The sequence below is a fragment of the Notechis scutatus genome, chromosome 1 (assembly GCF_049901735.1).
Source record: "Notechis scutatus isolate UNSWTSFEM ecotype Mainland chromosome 1, rNotScu1.2, whole genome shotgun sequence".
NCBI classification, from domain to species: domain Eukaryota; kingdom Metazoa; phylum Chordata; class Lepidosauria; order Squamata; family Elapidae; genus Notechis; species Notechis scutatus.
In genome coordinates, this window is record NC_142009.1 from 301,850,274 (window position 1) to 301,871,641 (window position 21,368).

The window sequence follows — 21,368 nt, forward strand, 5'->3', positions numbered from 1 at the left end:
AAAACAAAATGACTCATAAAGAAACAGGTTTTCAAAATATATTTTGTCTTCTTAAGAACATTCTGTTGTTTCCAAAGTAAATTGTGAGTTTTAAAGTTCAACTCTAATAATATCTTTATTTTCTAGAAGATTTTTTTCAGATAAGTCTGGTCTGAATAGAATAGAATAGAATTCTTTATTCACCAAGTGTGATATGTTGTCTGTTCAGAAATTTAGAATTTTTGATATGTTTCCCAATTATTTATCTACTTATATATCTTTAATACTGATAGAGTTACAGTTTGCAGTTCTGTTTATTTGCTAACATTTGTGCTTCTAGTATTATTAAATATTGTTATGATGGTATAGTGGCCTGTTATGTTCTTAACATTTGAGAAGTGTAAATTATCTTTTATATGTATTGTAGCGTGTTGTTGTTTTGACATTGAAAAAACATAAATACAGTTATTACATACATTAATATAACAATTACATAAATTATAATTATCAGTCTTTTTACTTTTTCATTACAGTTTTCAAATATATGTGATAAAATTACAGAACAGTTTTTTCTATTACAATTTAAGTAACTGTTTCCTTTTTAGCATTAAAAGAGAAATCCTTCCCCTGGTAAAATCTCTTTGCCAGGATGTAGAATATGAAGTTCGTTCCTACATGTGCCGGCAGCTAGAACTAATTGCTCAAGGAATAGGGTGAGCAAAGCTTGATAATTCATAATGCATAAAACAGTGAAAATAATTCTAGATAATATTTGTATTAATCTGGAAGAGATCACACAGTTTCTAAATTGGATTGATTTTATTTGTTAGGTTGAATTCATACAATATAAGTTTTCAAATTATTTACTCCAACTACAAGTGATTTCCTTTTATGAACAACCAAGATATATTAGATATGTTAGACAAACATTTTCCTATTGCTACCAAGTATGCTTTTCTTAAATTGCAATTGTTAATAAATTCATCTTTGAATCCTGGGCTATTTCCTCTCACAGCCAATGTGACATAAAGATTAAAATATCTGGAAAAAAAAATCCAAATTCAAATTATCACTAAGCTGATCTTGGTCAATTAATAAAGTGTGACTATGTTGCCATTAGGTGAATCCAGAGATAAGCAGTCATAACTCAATATCAGTATATCAGTGGTTCTGCATTATGTTTAGTGCTTGAGTGCACTGAGTGACATACTGTAGCCCTCTGTTCTAGTTTCTATGTTTTTCAATATTTGTAAACAATTTGGATGTATTTAGGAAACATGATTTTAAACTTGGCATGTTGCATAAATATAATGGAGTACAGATAGCCTTTGACCTATGACCATTCAATGACCATTTTAAGTTATGCCAATGCTAAATGAATGTTGGTTACGATCAATCCCTGTAGTCCTGGCGAGCAGTCATTGATTGAGATCTGAGTGCTTGGCAGCAGTTTTCATGCCATGGCAGTTAAAAGTTTAAAGATTCTTCTTCAGTTTAATTTTTTCCTAAATTGGAGCTCACCAAATTAATTATGAAACTGACATCTTGAGACAGGTAAATGAAAAAGAAGTAGGTTTTGAGCTTTCAAAATTAGTATTTCATTTTTCTATCATCCTGTTTATTCTCTTGACTTTCCAGGTGATGCCCTAAGTCATGGTTTTCAGCGAGCATTGGATTAGACACATACACACACAGGCACATATGCACATGGTTCTCTCATAAAAGATGGATGGAATTATTTCAAAGGAGCAGTAGATGTAGAGAATAATCTTTTTCATGTGGTCTTGTGTGTAGCAGTTTACTGCTGCCACTGGAATGCCAACAATACTTTGACTCAACTGATCACAAAGTAGAACAAACCTCTACTGAAAGCATTTCAGAATTCAAATTCTAACACATAAATTTTGCTCTAGGTTATGCTGTTCTTGTGTATGAAATTTTACTGGTATACTACTGAGAAATTAAATGTAATAGACACTACTTAATAGTTAGCCCCATTGATTTTAATAAACCAATTATTATTTGACTTGTGAATTCTATTCATGTTTAAATACATTTTTCTGTAGAAATAGATTAAGGAAATATACATATTGAAAGCTGTCTCCATGCCACAGTGGCACAGTGGTTAGAGTACAATACTGCAGGCTACTTCTGCTGCCTACTGGCTGCCTGCAATTTGACAGTTCAAATCTCACCAGGCTCAAGGTTGACTCAGCCTTCCATCCTTTCAAGGTGGGTAAAATGAGGACCCAGATTGTTAAGGGCAATATGACTCTATAACAGCTTAGAGAGGGTTGTAAAGCACTGTAAAGTAGTATATAAATCTATTGCTATTGCTTATTTCCAATGTATGACAATTATGTATAAGTATAGCTGACAATTATGAGTTATCTCCTAAATGTTTGCTGGTTGTTTTTTTTTTTTAGAACGGAGCTAACAAAAAATGTAGTGCTTCCAGAACTAGTAGAATTAGCAAGGGATGAAGGCAGCAGTGTACGTCTTGCAGCTTTTGAAACATTGGTAAATCTGTTAGAAATGTTTGATGCAGGTAAGATTCATTAGCTTTGCAGCTATTTTTTGCCTGTTATGATCCATTTCTAATATGCTAATAATCATATGTTGATTATTCATCCGTTTCTAATCATATCTTTTCTGTTTTTCAGATGATAGAAGTCAAACTGTTCTCCCATTAGTGAAATCATTCTGTGAAAAGTCCTTTAAAGCAGATGAATCTATTCTGGTTTCATTATCTTTTCATTTAGGGAAGCTTTGTAATGGACTATATGGTATGACTAAAAAGTTCTCAATACAATTTTAAGGGTGCTGCATTTGTATATATTTAGTTGGAAACATTTAACATTGTAGTTGATTGTGCTTATTTCTGGAATAAAGAACACTTGATATTCAATTAAATATAATAAGGAAATATATAATTAAATGACAAAATCTGCCACTTTTCCCCCAGATAATCTATGATATGATAGTATTGATATGAATTTTTAATCAATATCTGCTTAAATACTTAAGTATTTAATATATAATATAGTATAATTTAGAAAATATATGATTTATCAACATTCACTTAAAAGTCATTCAAATAATTAAATACCAAATAAAATAGTGTCAAGCAAGCAGTTATTTCCTAGATACAAATGATATTTATTTATTTTATTTTAAACAAATGATATAAGTATAAGTGTATCAGTTGGAAACGAAATGGGTACAAAGAAAAATTAAACAATAAGAAAAATAAGGGGTAAGCAGGGGTCTACACCCCCCCATGACCTCTTAAGGGTATGCCAGAACCCGAACCAAAAATGGATTTCTAATGTATTTAATTCACATCCTGCAAATTTTACATGGAGGGGGAATGAGCTGAAAGGAAAAGAAAATTGTTCTCAACAGGTGGAACTGTTCAGTGGATGTAAGAAAGCCTGGTGCTGTACCATAGTTATTTACAAATACTTTGAATTGAAAGTATTACAGAAGCTTACTGACAACCTACAGGTTGTCCTCAACTTAACTACCATTTGTTTAGCTGTTCAAAGTTACAATAGAACTGAAAATAGTGACTTACAACAGATCTGAGCCTCATTCAGAGCCATGTCTAGTTCTGACTGACAGAACAATTTGGCCATACTTGCTTGCAAAATACATAGACCGTTCCATGTTGGTGTTGTCTGTCTGGTAATGACCATATGTTAGGTTGTCTTTTAAATTATTGGAAGAAACCCTGAATATTCATAGTATTCCCCTAGCCTGTCTTTTGCTTCATTAGTAAGATGTGATTTTTGCGTTGACACAGTGTTGCAAGTTACTTTTGAACTTTTCAAGTTCTCCTTCTTCTAAAACTATGGTTGGAGTATAGACTTGGATATTGGCTTGTCTTGAATTCAAATAGAGACAATTCTGTCATGGGTATCCAAGCATTGACTGTGGCTCCCTTTTGTTAATAAGGTTAACCTTTCTTCTATGATATTTGTGTTCATACTAGAAGCTCTGATGTCATCTCATGTGAAATGGCTTATTTCAGTATTCATTCTTATAATTCTGCTAGACTTCATCATGTCATGATTGGATCATGATTCCGACATTTCACTGTACATTTTTTGCAGCATCAATTTATCCTTTTGATAATGATATCAGCAGCTGACTGTGCTTTCATCTTTAACCCAGCCACATCATAAAGACCAGTACAACTCAAATGTTTGTTGTCTGCTCTTCCCCCCAGTAGCTTGCTATATACTTTGTAACCTGTAGAACTAATGTTCAGATGATATGTTTAATCAGATTTCTTGGTAAACACTGAAGTGGGTTGCTATTTCCTTCTCCAGTGTGATTGCTCGTTCATGTATGACCTACCCATCATGTGTTAACCTTTTGGAAATGTATAACTCCCATAGAAGAGAACATACATAGCTCAGGGCAGAATTGTAGAGTCCTTGGTGTTCTCTGAATTTGGTTGTTGCTTGCAGATGTTTCATTATCAAACCAAATAACATTTTCTGAAGAAATGCCTAATCTGATAATGAAATATCTGCAAGCAAACAAACAAGCTTGGACTTCATATAACTCCCAACAATATACAGCAAATTGTATCATTGGCATGTGCAAATCTCTTTAGCATTGCAAGGTAACAATCCATGAAATGGGGAAATAGTTAGCTTTAAGTTTTTATCTAAAAGCAAATTAGAATGTATTCTGACAGGGCTTTTCCCCTCAGAGATCAATAATACATTGGTAATTACATATTTCTAGTATATTATAGAAAAGCCCTAAAGCAGGACTTCATATATACTTTTAGGATGTAAAAGTATATATGTATGTTTGGAAATATGCAAGTGAAATCACATAGAATATAGTCACTCTTATCTTCATATTTTGGAGAAGTATTACATTGCTGTTAGCACTACAAAATGTGGGTTTGATCAGTGCAGAGAGGAAAGCCTCAGTATATTAGAAGTTCATGGCAATTATTTTATGGTTCTTTGATCTGCAAATGCTATATTTCAAAGTGATAAAAATAAAATATTTAGTTTAATCAAATCTATGTTTCTTCATATTAATGTAGAAGTGTTTTCAGAAGCTATATTTAGAGTTTGTAAACTTTACAGTTGTGCGAGGCAACTAGGGAAAGAGGAGATGAGATTTGCCAGTATTGTCAATGAACTGCTTGGCATGGCAGAGATTTAAAGTGCTGAATTCATTATGTCTGCTACTATAAGCGCAATGATTAATCAATTTATGAAAATAAAATATTGAACAAGCATTTTATTTGTTTAAAGGAATTTTTACACCAGAGCAGCATTTGCGATTTTTGGAGTTCTATAAGAAGCTTTGTACACTGGGATTAGAACAGGAAAATGGGCACAATGACAACCAGATTCAGCTGCAAACCCTAGAACAGGAAAAGAAATACATATCAGTGAGGAAGAACTGTGCTTACAATTTACCTGTGAGTGAAATGCTCTTTTGTTTATCTGTAATTTGTGTGAAAGATAGACTTGTGAAACTCTTTCTGATTTTAAAGAGAGATTATTTCCTCTGAAACACATTTTCTCCTAAATCAGAGATCAGTAAGGTTAGTGGGGCTGAACTACAGTTTAACAAAGGGTAGATTAAAAGGAGTAAGGTTTGCCTGATTTGATGGCCATTGTTGCTTACTCCAGCTAAATGGATAGATTATAATTTCTATTTCTGCCAGTTATTTTTGGAGAGCAAATAGGAAAGTGGAGGAGGGGGCAGACATATATGTGCTAAACTTTATTATACATTACATCCTTTATATTTCTAGGCCATGATGATTTTTGTGGATCCCAAAAATTTCAATTTGGAACTGTATTCTACATTCTTCTGTTTCTGTCATGATCCTGAAGTACCAGTTAGACATACTATGGCTAGTAGCTTCTATGAAGTAAGTCAGGAAATATATGTTATGGAAACACTGTTTGATTTAACGTTAATAAATATTTAAAATATTGAATCTTATTTTGTCATGTTTATAATTATCTAAAATATCACATTTTAACCTATTAAAAGTACTTCTTAAAAGATTGCCACCCCTTAGAACCATGAGCCATGGTGGCGCAGTGGTTAGAGTGTAGTATTGCAGGCTACTTCTGCTGACTGCCGGCTGTCTGCAATTTGGCAGTTCAAATCTCACCAGACTCAAGGTTGACTCAGCCTTCCATCCTTCTGAGGTGGGTAAAATGAGGACCCAGATTGTTGGGGACAATATGCTGACTTTGTAAACCGCTTAGAGAGGGCTATATAGCGGTATATAAGTCTAGGTGCTATTGCTATTGGTATTGAGTATGCAATCTAAGATCAGTTTCAAGATGCTACCTAGAGGCCTTTTGATAGAATTGCTTCATGTTGTGATTATCATGAGTAGGCCATCTTATTATTTTATTTATGTATTTAAAATATTTCAGTAGCTTCAGTAATATAAGTAGTATCTCAGTTATGGAACTCTCTCCCAGGGGAAGTTTGCATAATTGCCTCTCTTCCAGGAGTGCCCTGAATGCTATCTAAAAACATCAATCCACATATAATGCAATAGCACATAGTGTTGGATGAGAGCCATTGCAGCCATGTGACTGTATATTGTAGGTGCTGCATTGGTTTCCAGTAGGTTGCAAAATGCATTGTACAAGATGTTTGATTTCGATTTTTAAAGAAATAGCTCCTAGCCACTTGCAGATGGCAGTATTGGAACACTGATAGCAGTGTTCCAATATCTGAGGGGCTGCCACAAAGAAGAGGGGGTCAACCTATTTTCCAAAGCACCAGAAGGCAAGCCAAAAAAAATGGTTGGAAACTAATGAAAGGGAGAAGCAACCTAGAACTAAGGAGAACTAAAGAACTGACAAAAATTAACCAGCGGAACGGCTGCCTTCAGCCATTGTAGATGATCCATCACTGGAGGCTTTTAAGAAAAGACTGGACAGCCACTTGTCTTGAATGGTATAGGGTCTCCTGATTGCACAGAGTGTTGGACTAGAAGACCTCCAAGGTCTCTTCCAAATCTGTTGTTCTGTTGGTAACCAGTTTGTTCATTCCTATTGAAATGTTGAAGGAAACACAAAAGGTGAGATCGGGAATGGTGATGGCTCTACTTTCTATAACAATCCCTTATTGCAACTCTGATTTCTTTTCAAAAACCATTAATACAAGAGTTATTTCATGAAACATTTGGAAGCTGAAGTTGTCAATGATGCCCTAACATTGTGAGACATGTATTATGATCATTGTTTGTTATTTGGATTCTTCTTTTTGGGTTATGTTGGTGTTTTAATTGTCTGTTTTTAATATTTTTAATTAATATAAATTGCCTTCAGTGGTATATAAATAATAAAAGTCAATATCAGCACCTTGAATAACACTTTTTAAAGCCAATGCAGCACCCATAATATAAATATTATACTGCGAAACTGTCTTTCTGAACCGACTGCAGTTTCCAGATAATCTTCAGGGACAGTCCCAGGTAAAGTGCATTGCAGTAATCCAATGTAGAGGTTATAAGAATACAAATTACATTTTTTTTTCTTTTTTAATCTCTTATTGTTTGTAATATTACTTTATTCCAATGCTTTCAAACACTTGTTCTGTAATAATACTTTAGCCCCTTGATTAATTTATTAAAGTTTTACAAGTCAGAACAGTTATAAACATAGCTGTGAATAAGCATGGCTATAGCCATACAGTAAGTTCCCTTAATTTCACTTAATGATAAAATGGAGTCTCTATATTTTATTGGTATCGACCATTTTAACTGAACTTTCTGAAAGGTCTTTATATCCCAAGTATAATTTTTTTTTCATTGTGTTAATTGAAAAGATACCTTTAAGGAGAACCCTTAGCATTTGACCCACTATCCTCTCAATGTATATTGGTTGTCTGTTAGTTTACTTATACAGTACTTGTGAAGAAAATAGTTCCTTGGGAAGATTTAACCTCACTTCCCCTGTCAATAAAATTGCAGAACTGCAGTTTGCTGATTTCAGAAACCTGTCCAGAACTTTCACTACCTTTCACTCTCTGAGAAAGAATTAGCCTATTGATGGCAACATATTCCAGATATATCCCCACAGTTCACTTAAGTTTTAAATTGTATAGGAGGTCATATTGGACTCAAAGTGTTGCAGAACCTCAGCTTTACTATTGAAACAAACTACTGAACAAATAAACCATATAAATCTCTTTGATTCTAAATCAATGCAACATGATGATATGGACATTAATGTTGAAAACATGACTTCAACAGCCTTAAAGTATGGGTATTGGCATTTTAGATTTAGTTTATACCTTAGTTTCCTATTCAAGGTACTATTCAAGCTTTGTTTTTAAAAATAAAACATAGATTAAAAGAACTAATATCTGTATATTGTTTTGTAATTTTCCAGGTTGCCAAGCTTTTAAATACTGATGTGTATATAATACATAAAGAACTGATAGCCTTATTGCAGGATGAATCAGTAGAGGTAATGACCTATTTGTTGTTTATATTTGATAAATCACAGTTATTCCAAATTATATTTATTAAAGGAAGAAATTCTTGATGGCTCAAACATAGGATGAATCATAGCCATTTGTCTCATGACCCTAGACATAAAGGACAGAATGATATCACTATAAAGCAGGGGTTTTCAAACTTGACAGCTTTAAGACTTGTGCACTTCAACTCCCAGAATTCCTCTGGGAGTTAGCTCAGGAATTGTTAGCTCAGGAATTCTGGGAATTGAAGTCCACAAGTCTTAAACTTGCCAAGTTTGAAGACCCTTGCTGTAAAGTCATCTGAAAGTGACAAGGGATAACTCTTATAACACTTTCCCAGGAGAAATAGAAAATGTCTAAAGTTGAATTTGCAAAAGAAATCACTCTTCAAAGGCATATATAAGAGTTCGATCTCACTCCAGTTTGCTATGCCTTAGGTTCAACCAGTCTGATTAGTGCTAAGTAAGATTCCCTTTAGTATGATATGTTCAGTTTTGCTCCAGAAATTATATTGTTAAATCAGAATGTATGGGGTGAGACAATAGAAGACAAAGTTATGCAAGGAAGACATACAGTATTCAGACTAGGAAATGGACTGGGAATATTCTGACTAGGAAAACAAAAGGGAAATAATTACTAATATTTTTTAAATGCTAGAAAGCGGAACAACTATATTTGAGTACTATGGTATTTCCTCTTAAACTTGTCTTCTCTGATGAACAGAAAGGGATTAGATGAAGCGCTGAATAGATAAGTCACTCTGTGTGTTTATACAATTATGTTTCTTGGATGGAAGATTCTCCCCCCAGTTTTAAGTGGGAATCTATGATAGATAAGCACTCTGACTCGTGGTGATTAGTCAGCTGGTCCAATACTAGGAACTGTATGCCATTGCTGCAAGGCAATTTAGAGATGAACTAATTATATGATAAATTCATATAATAGTACGTGAAACATCTCCAATGCTTCCTGGTATTTTACAGATAAGAATGGGTGTTTCTACAGCAATGGATGATTCCAAATACCCTTTGTCAGCCCTGTGAGGAAGCAGAACAGGCCAAGAAATAGGCTCCATGGAAGACTAAGAAATACTTTTGTTTCAATTGGCTATAGTACCATGTTTGTACTTCCCCTCCTCCCTTTTTTATATTCATGTAAATTAGGAGAGTGTTTGTCTGAGATGTTTTCATGGTCTATCATTTGGACTCAAGCAATCGTTTACCTTTTATTGCTTTGTTAACTTATCTGCTCTCTCTCCATCAAATTCATACACTTTGCTGTCTGCACTCTGTTTCTTCATACAACATTAACTTTGCCTTCTGCAGGCTGTTAGATCAGAATACTTTCTTTTTTCTGCAGTTCTGCACTCAGATCAGTTAGCTAGGTAGATAGGTTTTGCAAATGTAAGTAATATATTATCTTTTAATTAGGTGATAGATGCATTAATAAATAACCTTCCAGAAATTCTTGAACTTCTGTCTACTGGAGGAGAAAACAGTGGATCAGAGAACAAGGTAAAGTAGATGACTCTGCCAGTAGAATCATATTTTAAACAACAAGAAAATCCACTATTTATTAATTAAAATTATGTGTTACCTATCTTGCTAAGGTGACTTTAGATGGCTTACAATCCATCAGGAAAAATAGCAATATGAAATATAAGATACAAATGTTTAGATACATTAAATTTGAATTAAAATTAACCAAAATGGTGAGGAAGCAAGCAAGACATGCACAGGGTAGAGATGGAGTCATGTCTTAACTTACTTTATAATCTTAGTCTTATCTAAGCACTATCATTTTTCTCACCCTAAAAGCACCTGAAATTTGTTACTATTCTGTTTTCATTTGTGAGGCTGTGATTAGGTTAATGCAGAGAGAGAGAGAGAGAGTGTGTAAACCTTGAGTACCCTATTTTCAATGTTGTGGGGAAAGCTTTGATAGTATGTATGTCTCCAGGACAGGTCTTCTTAATATCCTTGGGAGAATTAGAGAAAACAAAATGTAATTTAGAACAGTGAAAGTGGGAAGGGACAGAAATGAACAAGAATCAGAAGAATGATCCCAAGTGCTAATAGTTTTTTTTTATCGGTACTCCCTTGATAATTATAAATGAATGTATGGTGAACTAGAAAAAGCTATACAGCAAAATCTGGATGAATTAGTTCCTGAGGTTTTGCGGCTCTGGCATTCTCCTGCATATTACAGGTAGTAAAAGTAACTGGAAAACCCAGCTTACAGTTTAGGATCAGTAACTCAAATGTTAGTTAAATCAGAGTTTGACTTTATGCATTTTATGTAAGTTTCAAAGATAATTTAAAAACTTTGACATAGAATTCAGTGATGTGGATATTGGAGTGGTTGGGATAATCATGTGTGGTATATGCTACTGTATTTTGGTGATTCTGATTTAATATGCGTGATATATCTTAGGATAACTATACCTAAAAATGTTTTCCTTTCAGCTTTTAAATTTTCCAGAGTTAATTCCAGCACTAACAAGAGCTGAACAGAGGGCAGCAACCTCTTTAAAATGGAGGACACATGAGAAGTTACTACAAAAGTATGCCTGCTTGCCTCATGTCATCTCAAGTGATCAGATTTATTACCGCTTTTTGCACAGAATGCTGACAATCATTATGACAAATGTGAGTTCTCAGTGACCCTTCTCTCTGTAGTATATGACATTGTTTTAAAACATTTTCCAAGAGATTAGAATATAAACATTGCTACTGAAATAAATTTAAGTTGAGACAAGTATATCAACAACAAACAAGAATTATTTAGTTTAATTTGTATTTTTAATGAAAAGCCAGTGTTGTTTAAATTGAATACCTGTAGCCTGTTTCGGTTTGCTCATTTTCATCTGATGCTTCCAAATAAGTCAGGATTGCAAATTCCAAAAGTGAAACTTAATTAATGAAAAACAATATGAATCCTTATACATTCTAATCATGTTTGTATGTAGAATTGGACTTCTTTACCTGGGACAAAAATAATTTGGGGGGGGGAGGTTGTCCTGCTTCTTCTGAACCAGGGGTGTCAAACTTGCAGCCTGTGGACCAGATGCATCATGTGCTGGCCAGGCCCATCCCCGGTTTAAGAAAGGGGAAAAGTTGCGATATGTCACATGATGCTGTCTCATCACGAGTTTGACACCCCTGTAGGATTCCCCATTTTCAAGTTTTGAAACTTTGGAAAATCATGAAAAAATGATACTTCAGTTGAAAAAGCATTTATGTGATTGCTAATGCTGAATCAAAATTATTCCCATTCTCAAATAAAAACCAGTGTTTTAAAAAATACAAGTGCAAATCAGTTTTAATTTATTATGATGTATTAACAGTATTTTGATACTTAGATCATCAGAATGCATGTGGTATATAAAAGCCTAAATGTTACACATCAGAGTTGGATGAGAATTTTTGGATGGTAGAATGCTTGTTTACCTACTCAGATAGATATGAAGAGGTTGGAATTAGCAAGACCCCTTCTTTTTCATTTTTCATCTTTATCTTGCTATAGATATCAGGAAAGCTATTTGGAAGGGCTAGAAAATAATTGGTAGCAATAGATGAAGGAAGCACTTTTGTGTGGAGAATAAGCTGTTTAATTTCCAGTCCAATATCAATGGGAAATGTAAGGAATGCATTGTGGCTTTATACATTAGCCCTCAAAAATAATTCTGGGGAAGTTTTATATCACAGAATCCAGGATGCTGTCATTAGATTAGATAGCATCCATGGAAGCACAAACTTGTTTTTGGATTAAAGTCAGTTAATTAACTGGTTATATGGGGCCATTTAATTGTCAAGTGACTCAAAGTGGCATATAGGACAAATTTTAAAAATGTAGTGCTGAAAGAACTAAATAGGAAATAACTGTGTAGGAAATGCAAATCTTAAAACAGTCATGAGAGTATGTAAAATTCTGCTGGAAGAGCAAGGTGATCTTTTTGAAGAATAATGTTGTTTGAGCTCCGGACCTTGGAGCTCTATATTAAATTTAGGAGCAAAATGCCTCTCTCTCACCATTCCAGACTTCAAGAAAATCTAGCTTCCCCCCAGGTATTAGAGGAAAACTAATGAAATCCAATACCTTAGATCCAGTAATGGCTTCTTAAGAAAGGAGGACACCATCACTTCCTTCAAAGCATGTGGGATTACTCTGTCACCCAAGGATAAAATCCCCAATGCGCAGATCCATCCAAATATCATCTCCCAGGTGGCTTTGACTAATCAGGAAGGCATGAATCTAACTTACAAATAGTTGCACTAACAGATATAACAACAGATAGAGCAAGAATTAGGCAACTCAGATGGATTTGTAGCAGAGTCCAATTCAGAACAGATCTCAGTGATTGTATCTGTCAGATCTTGCAATAATCTTCACCGCAGCCTTTCGGGTTTTTTTCAGATCCTTCCTCTGTGATAAGGTTATGGTCACTCTGAACAGGGTCACCCGATAACAATTCACCATTGCAAACAGAGCAGAAAAATAGTTGTTTTGTTTTATAATCATCAATATAGGAACACACACATTTGTCCAGACTTAATTTTTGTGTTTCTTCAGCAGGCCACTAAGGAGTTTCTTCTGTTGTTTCATCTTCCTAAACTGTAATGTTAAACCAATTAATCCGTCAGGATTGATGTACAGACAGAGGCTGTTCAGGAGCACCACTCCAGAGTCTCCTTGCAGACCACAAGGTGGATCTTGTGGGATGATTCTGGGACTCTCCTTAAGCCAGGAGAGTTTTATAAACTTAGCAGACTCAGTTCTCTGTATGTGAATTGAAAAAGCTTCAGTCCAGAAAGAGTTTTATGAACTGGTCAGTTGGCCATATTAACTGAAAGTCCAATAAATAAACAAACAAATAAATAATAAAAATCCTTTTAAAATGCGCGTTCAAAAAGTTCATTAATTTTTCATGAAGCTGAAATTGCTATCTTTCTCTCTCTCTCTCTCTCTTTTTTTTTTTTTTACAAAACATACCTGTCTATGTTTTTTGCTAGTCTGCAAGAAGCTGATAAAAACATTTGTCTTTTTCGAAGCAGACTAACCCAATAGAGAGAAAGTGCAAAATAGTTCATAGTGTACATATATAGCATACATAAATGTTATATAATATATGCATTATCTCTTCATATCAGTTCCAACTATTATTTCTGAATCATTTTTGAATCATGAACAGTTTTTAATATGTATAGAGTGTGGTGCATATGTATATGAGATTATGATTTGAATTTCTAGGGCCCTTTAAAATCAATTTACAAGAAATAATAAAGATTTACAGACATGTATGCATTTTAATTATGAATAAATAAGCTTAGAACATACCGTATTTGCCGGCGTATAAGACGACTGGGCGTATAAGACGACCCCCCAACATTTCCACTCAAAATATAGAGTTTGTTATATACTCGTCGTATAAGACTACCCCCTCTTCCACACACCTTCCACTTTTGCACTTTTTTTTTTTTTTTTGACGCACTTTTCTGCTTTGGACAATTTTGAAATGAGCTAATCCAATTTTGAACCAAGAATATGCAAATAGCTATGGAGTTTAGAAATGAGTTTTAAAAATATTTTTCATTGCTTACCATTAAGCGTAAAATATGTTGTAAATAAAATGAGAACACAGGAAACGTTCTCTTCTCAATACAGCTGATCTCTCTCTCTCTCTCTCTCTCTCTCACACACACACACACACACCCCCAAAAACCCGGACACTGAAAAGGCTGCCAAGGAACAGTATATTCAATGCCTTCTCTTTAATCAAGAAACAAGGAATTCCTTAGAATCTTTTTTTTTCCCCAAGTGGCCCTCTTTAAAAAAAAAAATGGAGGTAACACTTTCATTCAAAAAGTCTTCCAGTATCTGGAGTCGCTCAGACATATTGAAGTGAGGCAGGAGAGTAAGTGAAATTTGAAATGATCCAGCTACCGTTTTCTTCCCCTCCCGCCCGAAGGCCATTATCTCCAAGTCAAAACGAACGAGGGAGGCAAAGAAGCCAAACACGCTAAAAGGATCTCTTTATTTTCCTACACAAGGTCACACCTACTTTTCCGCATTCAAAGGACAACCTCTCCTCACCACCACCACACACACACACACCCAATACCCGCAAACAATGTTCTGGGCATTAATCACCATTGCTACATTAACCTGGTAAATTTATACCCTGCCTCCCCCAGTGTTGCTTTTGACGGCAGGATTTCACACAGCGGGCGCTCGCTCGCTCTCTTCTCCGCTCTCCCACCGTTCGCACATGTTGGAAGCACCGTAAAACCTGATAACCCACCCGGGGCTCCCCATCCTTAACCTACAGCCGCCCGCATGCAAAACCTGCGTGCAAAAAGAAAAAAAGAAAAAAGAAAAGTACGCCGCACGTGAGGATCTTGAATCCTCTCCTCCCACACCGCTAAGGAAGGAAGAGGGGAAAGGTTGCGCAGCACGTGGCGAGTGACACCCCCCCCACACACACACCGCTCCCCCAGCCTCCCTCCCGGCTGCAACTCAAGCTCGAAGTGGGAATCGGAGTCCTCCCGGCGTATAAGGCGACCCCCCACTTGGAGGCATGTTTTTCAGGGCAAAAAAGTCGTCTTATACGCCGGCAAATACGGTAATTCTCTCCAAGTTGAGGCTTAATCCAAGTAAGACAAAGTGTCTCTGTGTTTGTAAGCCATCCAATCCAGAGAGATTCTACCTTTAATTCTGGTTGGGATCACATTCCCTTGTACTGAACCGACTCATAATTTGAGAGTCTCATGGACTCACAGCTCCTACTTTAGAAGTAGGTGGCAATTGTGGTCAAGAGAGTCTTTGCACAGTTCCATCTTGTGTGCCAGTTATGATTATTCCTGGATGGGAGGTTTATTCACAAGTCACTCATGCCTTAATCATCTCTTGCTTGGTCTGTTGTAATGTGCTTAATGTTGGGCTAATCATGAACAACATTTGGAACCTAAACTTGGTATAGAATGCAGTGGTCTAACTAGGGGGTACCTAATGGACCCACATAGCAATGTTGCTTTGAAAGTTGCACTGGTTATCAGTTGGCTTCTGATTGCAATTCAAAATGTTCACTGTCACCTTTAAAGACCTTTGTAGTTCAGCACCTGAATATCTATGGGACCACCTTCTTCTAATAAATCTGCCCAACTGATAAGATTAAGTAGAATTGGATTTCTTCACGTTGCCTGTCTCAGGGACTGTCAGCTGCGAGTTCTGCAGAAGCACATTTGCTTTATTACTCCCCCTTGTCATTTGAGGGAGTATTTCCCACAACTTCTTATGGTTTACTATAACTTTTAAATATTCAGATGGTTTATTAAGGCAGCTGTTCAGGTAGGACCTGGAGTCTGAATGATTTGTTTATCTCTCTAGCAGTGGAAATAATTCTAATCAATTGCATTTTATTCCCATGATTATATATATGCAATTTTATTGATTATATTTTGTATGATTTTAGCTTCATTTTTATCCTAAATTACAGAGGGGAAATATGCACTGACAGTCAATTCTGCTTGCCATGGTGTATAAATCCAGTTAAATAAATTATAAGAAAGCAAGCGAATTTCTGCCCTGAAACTTAATAGATGTTTCTTATTGAGCTTAAACATGTTTATTTTTAACTACCAAATAATCCAATTGATTTTTCAAAATTAAATATAAAAATGCTGACTGCTCCATGTTTGTAGAATATCATCTAAACTCTAATAATTGTCTAGGGTAGCAAAACAAAGCCAAAAAAAAACCCTTTTCAAATTTGTATCTAAATATGCTGATTTAAAAGAAGCCAAATCAAGATATAAAACATATACATCTCATTTTACTGCTTGCTGCATATTCCAGATTCACAAACTCACATACAATTGCTTATCTACAAATCATGCCATTTCAATAGCAAGTAAAATATACTGACTTTTTCATATGCCTAATGTGCTCCCTCCATCACTACCCCATTACCTGGTTTAGATTTCATTAGCAGAATAAAAACATACTTGTTTTTCCCCCTCCTGGGATGATTTTCCTGTAGGAAAAATTAAATGATCTTAGAATGTGTTTGCTGGTGAAAGATACAAAGCAAGCACAAAAAGATAATATATTCAATAAAAACTAGACTAGCTGTTAAATTGTTAATTAATAGTCTGGCTTCATGCCGCTTTTGAAAAAATACACGTTCATGCTTCAAATTTTGAAGAAGACTACCCTTAAGTTGAATTTATCTCAGCCTCATTTCTGCAACATTTTATTGATGCTTTATTATTTTGTCTTTTTACTTTCAACTATTATTTCCTCATCAATGAACAAATTGTAATTCTTTATTACTTATACATATTGTAGAATGAAATGTATTTTTTCTCTCTTCAAGAATGTTTTACCTGTCCAAAGAGCAGCTGCTCGAACACTATGTATATACTTACGATATAATCGTAAGCAAGAACAGAGATATGAGGTCATCCAGAAATTGATTGAACGTAAGTCTTGATGTCCTCTTTATCATGAGGAAGTTAGTGGAATTTAAGTGAAAACCAGGGCTGTTGCATATAAGAGGGGAAGGCTGTTGTGGATGAGAGAGGAAAGCCCCCATTTTTACCATAGAATAGATGTTTTCCACAATAAAGATTTCAGCTGCATTAGCTTCAAATATTTGTATGCAAGTTTACCATGACAATTCATATTCAAGTGCTTCACAATAATCTTTAAAAAGTTTATATGATGCAGCACCAATATGAATGTCACATTTAAATATAAATGTTTAACAGGTGTTCTGTAGGATAGAGAGCATGGGCAGAAAGCAGTTGGAATGCTAATATGGGGAGCTGCTGCAGTAGTAGTGCCCTATCAAGAGATAGCCATCCTTATATCACTCCTGGTGGACTTTTCTGCTTCTAGGCTGTACAATTAGAGCATTATAAAAATTACCTAAAGCATATTTTATAATTATACTGATGAGCTGGTTAAACACCATTACATTATATTTGAGAATATTAACAAGTATTTTTGGGATAGCTAAGCACTGGATTTCTGTTCATTTCTTCTATCAAAATAATAACCTATCAGTGGTATTTTTTTCTCTCCAGAACTGGGCCAAGGAAAAAGCTATTGGAATAGATTACGTTTTTTAGATACCTGTGAATTCATCATAGACCTCTTTTCCAAATCATTTTTCTGTGAATACTTCTTTCTTCCTGTGCTTGAACTTACACATGATCCAGTAGCAAATGTGAGGTACTGTATAAGTTATACTAAATTAATAAAACACTTTGATTTAATCATATTGCTTCGTATTGCCATTTAATGCAGGTTGCCCTGGTTTCTGGAATAGAATTCATATATTAAAGCTCTGAAGATTTATACACACACACACACACACACACACACACATAATATATTTTATATGTATTATACATGAAGATGCGGCACGACCACGAACTCGAAGCCAAACAGCAGGATCACAGCTCACCAGCTCAAATCCCCAAGCAAATAAGACTAACCTGAGCACAACCAAGCCCCCATCTGAACAGAACACGCCTCCAGCCAATCAGAACACGGCCAACCCCCAACCAATCAGAACACAGCCAAAACCCCTACCAATGAGAACACACCCCCACCCAATCAGAACACAGCCAAGCCCCCACCCAATCAAGTCACACCCCCACTAGCAGTTAAAAGGAAGAAGCAGCTGCAAGCTCACATCACTCTGAGAAGCACAGAGCCGAAGACACAAGCCTGAAGATGATGAATGAGACTTCATCGAAGCGTTGCCTAGATACTTCCAATCTTACGCGGGAGAAAACCCGAATAACCAAAGATCCACATATATGGCATTCAGCTTTGTTCGGGTATTTTCCCACGTCATTGTAGTTGTGCTTTTAAAGTTGTAGCAACATTTTGGCAGAATCTCATCTGCCATCATCAGGCTTCTGTATTGTGTTCGTCTGTGAGTCAGACTATCACAGCCATTTCAGTTTTAAATTTGGGGCAGCCTACTGCTGTGCCAGAATGGTTTTGTCTTCATCCTGATTGGTTGGGAGTCTTGGTCTGTGTTTATTGGTCTTGGAGTTTGCTGTGTTCTGCTTGATTGGTGTTTCTAATATCTTCTGTCTGTTTTGTGGCTCTTTTTGTGTCTTGATTGGCTGGCAACATTGTGTTGCTTTATTGGAGGCCATTAGTGCAGCTTGGCTCTGAGTAAATGGACGGCTATCATTTGTTAGGAAGCTAGGTTTCATCTGGGTGCCTGGTTGGGGTGTGTTTGAGCTGGAGGTATCAGGGGGGATCTGTTTGTGCCCAGGTGTTTGCCTGGCTTGTGGTGTGGAGATTTTTTTGCTTGTGAGTGCAGGCTTCCAAATAATTGACAGTCTGGTGGAATCATCTCTTCTGTTCATGCTTTTTTGTTCATGCTCTTTTTTCAATCTCTATGGCTTCTCTGATGATTCTGTGGCTGGGGTTTTCTATAGTGGCTAGGGTTTTGGTGCCATTGAAGTTGATGCTATGACCTGTGGCTTTCATGTGAGGAAGTGAGGAAGTGTGTTCCAGCTTTTTTACTGCATTTTTGTGTTCATCCAGGCGTGTACTTATTCTTCTTGGTCTGTCCAATGTATGTGGCCGGGCATGATGCACAGGGGACTTCATATATGCCTTGCTTTTCCAGGTCAATTTTATCTTTGGGGTTTCTAAGGATGGCTGCTATTTTTCTGTCTGTTTTGAAGGCAGTCTTGATGTGACGCCTGTGTAGTATCTTACTGATTTTGTCTGTAGTACCTCTTATGTAGGGCAGGACAGCTGTTCCATAGGTCTGTTCATCTTCTAGGTCTCCATTATGTCTCAGTGTGTTTTTGTGGATCAAGCCGGTGATTTTGCTTTTGTGGAAGCCGTTGGCTGTCAGTACTTTAGTCAGGGTGCATAGTTCAGTCTTTATGTGTGTCTTGTCTACCAGGCGTTTGGTTCTGGTGATTAGTGTTTTGGCCACGGAGTTTATCTGTGCTGGGTGGTGGTGGGATTGGGCGTTGAGGTAGCGGTTGGTGTGTGTTTTCTTCTGGTATATGGTGTGTCCTAGTGTGCCATCTGTTTTTTTGTAGATTAGTACATCTAGGAATGGTAGTTGTTTGTTTGTTTCCGTTTCCATGGTGAACTTGATTTTGGGGTGTGTGCTGTTTAGGTGTGTTAGGAAATTGTTTAGGTTTTCTTTTCCATGGGGCCAAATCACGAATGTGTCATCGATGTATCTTAACCATAGTTTGGGTTTGTGGGTGGCATTAGCCAGGGCTCTGGATTCGAATTCTTCCATGAACAGGTTTGCAATGACAGGTGACAGTGGTGATCCCATAGGGGCTCCTTCAATTTGCTTGTATCTTTGTCCTTTGTATATGAAATATGTGTTGGTTAAGCAGTGTTCTGTTAGTTCCATGAGGTGTTTAGCTGGTTGGTATTTATTTTTGATAATTTCAAGGGTTTCTTTTATCGGGACTTGAGTGAATAGTGAAACCACGTCGAAACTTACAAGCAGATCTTCTTGCTCCACGTGTAGATCTTTGATCATTTCCAAGAAGTGGTATGAGTTTTGTACATGTGAAGCTGCTGTTTCAGCATGGGGCTGTAGGTGTTTTGCTAAGTGTTTAGCTAGGTTTTGTAGTGGTGCTCCTCTGGAGCTGACTATGGGTCTGAGAGGTATGCCTTCTTTGTGTATTTTTGGGAGGCTGTATAGTTTGGGGCATCTGGAAGATTTTTCTCTTGGGATGATAGTCTGTTGGATCTCTTTGCTCATGTGGCTGGTTATACTATATATATATAGTATTCAGCTTTGTTCGGGTATTTTCCCACGTCATTATAGTTGTGCTTTTAAAGTTGTAGCAATGTTTTGGCAGAATCTCATCTGCCATCATCAGGCTTCTGTATTGTGTTCGTCTGTGAGTCAGACTTTCACAGCCGTTTCAGTTTTAAATTTGGGGCTAGCCTACTGCTGTGCCAGAATAGTTTAATCCTGATTGGTTGGGAGTCTTGGTCTGTGTTTATTGGTCTTGGAGTTTGCCTTGTTCTGCTTGATTGGTGTTTCTAATATCTTCTGTCTGTTTTGTGGTTTTTTGTGTCTTGATTGGCTGGCAACATTGTGTTCCTGTATTGGAGGCTTTTAGTGGAGCTTGGCGTAAATGGAGTAAATTGGAGTAAATTGGATGGCTATCATTTATTAGGAAGCTAGGTTTCATCTGGGTGCCTGGTTGGGGTGTATCTGAGCTGGAGGTTTCAGGGGGGATCTGTTTGTGTCCAGGTGTTTGCCTGGCTTGTGGTGTGGAATTTTTTTTTGAATTGTTTTAAAAAAAAATTTAAAACATGACGTCAAAGCAGTGTTAAATGCCATGGTTAGTGAATTCATGGCAGGCAGTAAAGAAGCAAAGATGATAGACAGAATTCTTTTCTTGAGCTAAAGAAAAGTTAATGAAAAGGGTGTGCTGGAGAATTACAGGAAGGTGATGGTGGAGACAAATTCAGGGTGAGGATATTTCTGTGATAGCAAAAATCAAAATTGTTAAAGCAGTGTTTTTCTTAATGGTAACATTTGTCTATGAAAGCTGGACATTGATGAAGAGCAAATTAAAGAAATATGAACAGATTTGAGTTACAGATTTGGAGTTTATCATGAGCAGCAAGAAAAGTTAATTAATCCTGAATCAAATAAAATAGGTTGTTCCATTAAGGCGGAGGTCTACAAGCAGAAACCCAAATATTTGGAGCATGTGTTGAAAATGATTGATAACTGGGGGAAAAGATCATTCTATTTGGCAGTTAAAATCATTCTTGATATAAGAGTACATTTGTCCTCTATAATAAGAAAAATGTCTTGATCCTAAAGGAATCTGCCTGTCCCTATTTCATCTGGTTCAATCCAGCTG

General features: G+C 36.1%; 1 protein-coding gene across 3 annotated transcripts in view; it reads left to right on the forward strand.

Moving 5' to 3' along the window:
• Positions 1–21,368, forward strand: part of PPP4R4 (protein phosphatase 4 regulatory subunit 4) — a 71,697-nt gene that overhangs the window by 28,684 nt on the left and 21,645 nt on the right. For all 3 annotated transcript variants that reach the window (XM_026679147.2, XM_087952115.1, XM_087952116.1), the window contains exons 7-16: positions 585–692; positions 2,406–2,527; positions 2,643–2,765; positions 5,265–5,434; positions 5,774–5,893; positions 8,385–8,462; positions 9,906–9,989; positions 10,941–11,123; positions 16,850–16,955; positions 17,562–17,709. In XM_026679147.2, coding sequence (XP_026534932.2) covers positions 585–692; positions 2,406–2,527; positions 2,643–2,765; positions 5,265–5,434; positions 5,774–5,893; positions 8,385–8,462; positions 9,906–9,989; positions 10,941–11,123; positions 16,850–16,955; positions 17,562–17,709 — 1,242 coding nt within the window. The remainder of the gene's footprint in view (positions 1–584; positions 693–2,405; positions 2,528–2,642; positions 2,766–5,264; positions 5,435–5,773; positions 5,894–8,384; positions 8,463–9,905; positions 9,990–10,940; positions 11,124–16,849; positions 16,956–17,561; positions 17,710–21,368) is intronic.